Source organism: Rhinopithecus roxellana, chromosome 8, assembly GCF_007565055.1.
Source record: "Rhinopithecus roxellana isolate Shanxi Qingling chromosome 8, ASM756505v1, whole genome shotgun sequence".
In the NCBI taxonomy this organism is placed as follows: Eukaryota; Metazoa; Chordata; class Mammalia; order Primates; family Cercopithecidae; genus Rhinopithecus; species Rhinopithecus roxellana.
In genome coordinates, this window is record NC_044556.1 from 58,328,693 (window position 1) to 58,336,137 (window position 7,445).

The 7,445-nt window shown below is 38.5% G+C and overlaps 1 protein-coding gene across 1 annotated transcript; it reads left to right on the forward strand.

Moving 5' to 3' along the window:
* Window positions 1-5,210: 5,210 nt before the first annotated feature.
* Window positions 5,211-6,155, forward strand: LOC104658784 (olfactory receptor 10T2-like). Its single transcript, XM_010358881.2, has one exon. It carries the CDS (start codon window positions 5,211-5,213, stop codon window positions 6,153-6,155), a length of 945 nt encoding a protein of 314 aa, XP_010357183.2.
* Window positions 6,156-7,445: the final 1,290 nt, after the last annotated feature.

The following is a 7,445-nucleotide window of genomic DNA, read 5'->3' on the forward strand; positions in this document are numbered from 1 at the left end:
TTTGGTGTGGGTGCCCTTTCTGTTTGTTAGTTTTCCTTCTAACAGTCAGGACCCTCAGCTGTAGGTCTGTTGGAGATTGCTTGAGGTCTACTCTAGACGCTGTTTGCCTGGGTATCAGCAGTGGAGGCTGCAGAAGATAGAATATTGCTGAACAGCAAGTGTTGCTGTCTGATTCTCACTCTGGAAGCTTTGTCTCAGGGGTGTACCCTGCCGTGTGAGCTGTGAGGTGTCGGTCTGCACCTAGTGGGGGATGTCTCCCAGTTAGGCTACTCAGGGGCCAGGGACCCACTTGAGCAGGCAGTCTGTCCGTTCTCAGATCTCAATCTCTGTGCTGGGAGATCCACTGCTCTCTTCAAAGCTATCAGACAGGGGAATTTACCTCTGCCAAGGTTTCTGCTACTTTTTGTTTAGCTATGTCCTGTCCCCAGAGGAGGAGTCTACAGAGGCAGGACGGCCTCTTTGAGCTGCGGTGGGCTCCACCCAATTTGAGCTTCCTGGTGGCTTTGTTTACCCACTTAAGCCTCAGCAATGGTGGGCGCCCCTCCCCCAGACTCACTGCTGCCTTGCAATTAGATCTCAGACTGCTGTGCTAACAATGAGTGAGGTTCCGTGGGCGTGGGACTCTCTGGGCCTGGTGTGGGATATAATCTCCTGGTGTGCCGTTTGCTAAGACCCTTGGTAAAGTGCAGTATTAGGGTGGGAGTTACCCGATTTTCCAGGAGTTGTCTGCCTCAGTTTCCCTTGGCTAGGAAAAGGGATTCCCTTCCCCCTTGTGCTTCCCAGGTGAGGCAATGCCTCGCCCTGCTTCAGCTCTGGCTGGTCAGGCTGCACCAGCTGACCAGCACCGATTGTCCGGCACCCTCCAGTGAGATTACCCCAGTACCTCAGTTGAAAATGCAGAAATCACCCATCTTTTACGTCACTCACGCTGGGAGTTAGTGGCTGGAGCTGTTCCTATTAGGCCACCTTGGGTGCACCCCAGGGCTAAATTTTTTATTATTAGCAAATGTCCATCTTTAGTTCTGTTAATATTTATTGTGCTGAAGTCCACTTGTATCATATTAGTATAGTCATTCTGCCTTTCTAATAGAGTTATGTGCTTTTTTTCTAGAACATTACTGTTATCTGAGACTTAAGATTTATATTGGATCTTTTGCGGAAAATATATAATTGCTTTGTTTATACAAATCAAACAATCTCTTTTTATTGAAGTGTAAATAATTTACAGTCAATATAAGTTTCGTTTTGAGTGTGTTTAAGTCCACCATTGTACTATGTGATGTCTCTTTGTTTCATTTATTTCTTGTTACTATTTTCCTATTTTCTTGACTTCCATTGGATTAATTGAGTAATTATTAATATTCTGTTGTATCCCCTCTATTGGTTTATTAGCAACACATTTGTTTAATTTTCAGGTTTTGTGAGATATAAAATATGCATGTATAACTCATCACAGTCAATCCTCAAATAATATTGTAGCACTTTATTTGTATTGTGATTTTTTTATAGTATACTTTCATTTCTCCCTACTGAGTTTTGTCCTAGTTTTGTCACGTATTCTACTTATAAACTTATAAAAGAAATATTGTTGGATTGAAAAGGTATAAGGGGAGTTTGAGACCCACTCAGTTTGGTACTAAATGTGATAACTTTACTTCCTCTTAGTAATGCTGTAGTGCCCTGTGCTTGTCCCCAGCTTAACCCTCTTTGCTTGTTGTAATTATTCACTTATTTCTTCATCTCATCTTCTAAACATCAAGCTTTTATCAGAAAGAAGTCAGTAGCTCTATACTTTCTGAATAAAAAAAAAATACATAAACTGATTGCAAGATTCCAAGTTCCACCTAAAATATTTCTTATTTAGGATATCCTAGGGTAAAGCCCCAAAATATGCATCTTCACATGCACCTCAGGAGGCCCAGATGTATATGGGTCCATATGTCACCATTGGCACAGACTAAGCCATCATTGTGTCACCTTCCCCCACCAAAACACTCACCAGAGTGCTTGGAGCATTATAGGTACTCAATGCGTATTGATTAAATCAACTAATGCCCTGACAAAAGTCTATATTGATTAACATATTTGAAGAGATAAATCGAGCAGGTAGAGGAATGCAGAAAAGGTTAAACTGTGTGCCCTCTTATGATGCTAGTATAACTTATGCATAAATCAAGACAGTTACAGAAAAAATAGCATCATAATTCAACTAGCAACTTTAAGAAGGAAGAAAAAAATTGTCAAGAATGTCATTTATTTTATCCCTTAAAAGAGTTCTTCTATGTTTAGCATCTGTAAAGCTAATTACTAAAAAAGTCACAGTCATCACTTTATTCAGCAAATATAAACTTGCTCCAAAATGAATGATCAGTATAAAAAATTATAGTATTTAAAGCTATTCGTCTTTTACACAGATCAAGTAAACCGCATAATTTCTCTACTCTTTTTTTTTTTTTAAGGTAGAATGTTACATTTTTAATGCCTAGAGTCCAAGGAAGAACCTCCCTCCAAAACCTCAATCCCCTGAGGCACCCCTAATGTATAAGACCCAGGGATTTTGCTGGAGTATGTGTCATCAAGGGCACAGAGCTGCTGAGATTGGGGCTGTACAGTTACTTTCGGCTCAGAGACCAGGCTGAGCTGTCTTTCATCTTTAAAAGCAAATGGCCCCTGGACTTTCCCCTGTAAGATCTGGACTACGTGATATATATTTTTTAATGTTTGCCTATTTCTCTCTCCTTTTTAGACTTTGATGGGATATGAGAGAAACTGCCTGTGGATGTAAGTGTCTCCTTTGTACTAGAGTTGTAGGACCACTCTTTTTTATGAGTAATATCTGTCAATTTTCTCTAAAAATACTTTCAATACCAAAGAAAGATTCAGAAGCAGAAGAACTCATGGAAACCATGCACTGGTGAAATGTGGGCCATAGCATCAGAATCTAGAGTGAGAGACAGGACAGAGACCATATGGAGAGGGCAAAGATGCAGCTGAACAAACCCTGGGAGATATAGTAAATGAAGAGAATAGCTAAGAGTGTAAATAGCAAAATATTTCTAAAATAGACCTAAATTAGGAAATAGGGAGAAACTGCCTAATATGTACCTTAGCATAAGGAAAAATACATGATGGATTAAGGCAGAAGAATAAGAGATAGGAGTGGATGGAAGAGTGGAACAGAAAGCCTTGTGGGGATCATACAGAGTAAAGAAGACATCGATCTATTTCCTAAGTCACTGATGTATAAGCACACAGTGCAAAGGAAATATCAAAACTAGAGCCCAGGTAATTCAAAAGACAAAACTCTAGATGGAAGACTTAAGGTATTTGGGATACAGTTCTTGCCTCATACCTTATGCAAGCTACATCTTGATATTTTACTTCTCTGGGACTCTGTTTCTTCATTTGTAACATGAGGGGGCTTGACTAGATATTTAACAGCCTGCCTGTATTGACCACTTATGCATCAGGAACTTCATTGTGGGCATTTGGTGCTCGCACAAACTTTTTGGCTTATGCTATTATTATTGCCATTCTAGAGATTAAATCATGAGACTCAAAGTGATTTCCCCAACATTGTACATTGGCAGAGCCATGGTCTCAACCTGGGCAGTCTGACTCCAGAGCCTGTGTCCATCCAGCCTCACTATGCTGCCATTCTAACCAACGATCTCAGAGCAAACTGACAGAGAAGTGATTTCAAACAGGAATCAGTCTTTGAGAGCTACATAGGGGAGCCTCCCAGGATGAATAATGAACTAAGGTTTTGTAGGAAAGATAAATATTAATTCTGAGGGATAACAAAAATAGGAAAGAAAATGTAATGTTATGTGTAGAAGCAGAGAGACAAAGTTATGTTTGATGGCTGCAGCCAACCAGCTTGTCTACAGCTGAGGGGCAGATGCATGACCTAATGCTGAGGACAAACACACCTAAGATGGTGATGAGGACAGAGAAAGTTCTAGAAACATTGTCATAAGCTATATACTAAATAATTAGTTAGAAGGAAAATAAGACCCATAAAGATATATGATCATTTTATTTCAATAACTAAAGGCTAGCTGTCATTCATAGAAATAATTTAATGTTATCATGAGTATCTGCAGAGGACAAATCAAGAACAATGGGTGACTATTTCGAGGAGGCATAGTTCTACTCAGAAGTAGCCAGATAAACTATTTAGCAAGGGAACAGCCTATTTTGGAAGTCAGTGACTCCTTAAAATTTGTCCTTGACTATGGAGGTTGGACAATACTTCCTACATTGCTATAAAGAGGTTCACAGAATTGTATGCAGATTGAGTTAGATTTCTGAACTTTTTTCTAAAATAAAAATAATCTGATTGTCTAAGTCTGACATGAAAGTTTTAACATTTATTTGATCTCCCAATCAAACCACAGATCTTCTCACAGATAATGATGAAAGTTCTTCTTAGAACATTATGGAGGCAATGGAGATGGAGGCAATGGAGATGGAGGCAATGGAGATTGAGGCATAGGCCACAAGAGTGGAGATATCAGCCCAAGCCTCATAATGCTCTGAGTTTAATTTGAGCTTTAATTAGGTTCTTAATCTCAGATTCCCACACACTGATGACAAGGGAAACCCCAATATGTGAGCCATCTCAAAGTCTTCACAATTGATCATGGGTAAATAGAATCTGAATACTTTTAAGTAGATTAAAATAGCTCTCCACATGTGAACAAGCATTATTTGAGTCATGTATATGAGAGATTGGGTACATCCCTTTTTACTTGTTTTGTTTGCTTTTCTGAATCAGATTTTTATAAGGTGTTAGCAAAGATAGGTGATTTTTAAGGACTGTCATTGTCATGTGGGTAAGCAAATGATTTAATCTTATCGAGCCTATTTTCTTATTCCATAAAATGAGAGTATTTAATGAAATGAGGTCTAAATCACATTTTTATTTTACAGTATGAACTTTCTAGGCACATAGGAATACAGAGAATGAAAATAACTTGCAAAAATAAATAATTTCAGATATCTTTGAATTGGGGTATGTCACTATTCATGTCCTTTGATCCTTCCCTATACTCTGATCTATGTGCTTAATGTTTGTTATGTATTTTTTCAGACCGGTGTTATCAGCTTTTTACAGAAATGCGAACTGTGTATCTCTAGGGTCATTTCACTTTTGTCAAGTTCACTCTTCTCAATTTCAGGTTACCGTAGTCTAATTCCACTGACCAATGAAAAGACAGAACCAGAGCGAGCTCACCGAGTTCATCCTTACAGGTTTCTCAGAACTGGGGGATCTGCAGATCCTTCTCTTCTTTGTCTTCCTATTAGTCTACCTGACCACTCTGATGGCCAACGCCACCATCATGACAGTCATTCGCCTGGACAGGGCTTTGCACACTCCTATGTACTTCTTCCTCTTTGTCCTTTCATGCTCTGAAACCTGCTACACCTTGGTCATTGTACCCAAAATGCTTACCAACCTGCTACCCACAATTCCAACTATTTCTTTCTCTGGGTGTGCGGTCCAGCTCTATTTATTTGTGGGCTTGGCTTGTACCAACTGTTTTCTCATTGCTGTGATGGGCTATGATCGCTATGTTGCCATCTGCAACCCTCTTAACTACACACTCATTGTCAGCCGAGCCACCTGCATGCAGCTGGTTCTAGCCTCCAGCTTTTGTGGCTTCCTGATCTCTATGGTTGTCAATATCCTGGTGTTCAGTGTGCCCTTCTGTGCCTCCAATCGGATCAACCACTTTTTCTGTGACATTTCCCCTGCCATAAAACTGGGCTGCACAGACACCAACCTGAAGGAGATGATCATCTTTTTCCTCAGCATTCTGGTATTGCTGGTTCTCCTTGTGTTGATATTCATCTCCTACATCTTCATAGTTTCCACCATCCTCAAGATCTCCTCGGTGGAAGGACAGTGCAAAGCCTTTGCCACCTGTGCTTCCCACCTCACAGTGGTCATCATCCACTATGGCTGTGCTTCCTTTATCTACTTGAGGCCCACATCCCTGTACTCTTCAGATAAGGACCGGCTCGTGGCAGTGACTTATACTGTGATTACCCCACTACTCAACCCCCTTTTCTATACACTGAGAAATAAGGAAGTAAAGACAGCTCTGAGAAAGGTTCTGAGTAGATACTCATATTCCAAAACTGTATGAGTGGGCCGATACAGCAGTAAATTACATTCATGAAAGTTTCCTAGATAGCACTTCAGATCTATAAACAGATTTGTCCTTTTCTTAAGACTCCTTGACAAAAAATAAAAGAGAAAAGAAATAAGGACTTTAGGTAACCTTGATTGTTTATATCAAAATTTCTTTTTCATGTTAGCCTATATCCAGTGCAAAAGTTATACCAATTGGTCTCCAGAAAATTATGTGAACATAGAAACTTTCAATAACACAAGCTACATTGTTTTTATGCATTGCAAGTGTTTGCTTTGTCAGATCAACACTACGAATGCTGCATTATCTTTCTCAGAATTCCCGGATTGTTGATACTCCTTTTACAGTGAAAGAAACAGTATTTTCTAGAAATAATTTACTGCAGTTATTTCTTTATTAAACATGTATATACACACATACCTCCATATGTGTGTGTATATATATGAATGTGTGTATATGTGTGTGTGTGTATATATGTATATATATATATAAAGTTTAACCCATTTCCCATTTAGAAAAAAAAAGCGCAGTTCTGTGCCAGTACGGAATTCTCGGGTCAAATGGGAAATGGGTTAAAGCAAATGGTTTAATCTTTTTGAGTCTCATTTTCTTCTTCCATAAAATGAGTATTCAATAAGATGAGCTCCCATCATAGTTTGATTTTACAGTACAAAGCTTCTATGCACATAGTAATACAAAGAATAGAAATAACTTGCAAAAATAAAGATAAATTACTTCAGATATCTTTAAATTGGGGTATGTCACTATTCATGTCTCCTGATTCTTTCCTATCCCCAATCTACATGTATACATACACACACACACATTATATATATATATATATATACACACACACACGTATATATTATACATGTATGTTTGAAAAGAAATATATGCAGTAAATTATTTCTAAATAATAAATATAAATTTGCTTCTGGAAAAATGAGGAGGGTGGTGATTAAAGTTCTAAGAGGTCGATGATCGAATAGAAAACACAGACTTTGGAGTCACAAAGACCTGGGTTTTAATCATTATTTGGATCATTTTCCATCTAAGTGCCTTGTGCCCCGTTTTACTTCTTTTATTGTTAGTTATTTATTATGTAACATGGGATCTTTAATACCTTCTCAGTGGTAGTGTTGCAAAATCTAGTTCAATTAATAGATGTAAAACAATTCCATACGTGCCTGATAGAAGATATTAAAAAATTACTTCTATTTTTACTTCCCTTTCATTTTCCTTTCTTTATTCTATAATCTAGGGTTAGACTCTATGTCAGATAAA

Coding starts and splice junctions, on each gene's coding strand:
- LOC104658784 (XM_010358881.2), top strand. CDS start 5,211: ATGAAAAGACAGAACCAGAGCGAGCTCACCGAGTTCATCCTTACAGGT.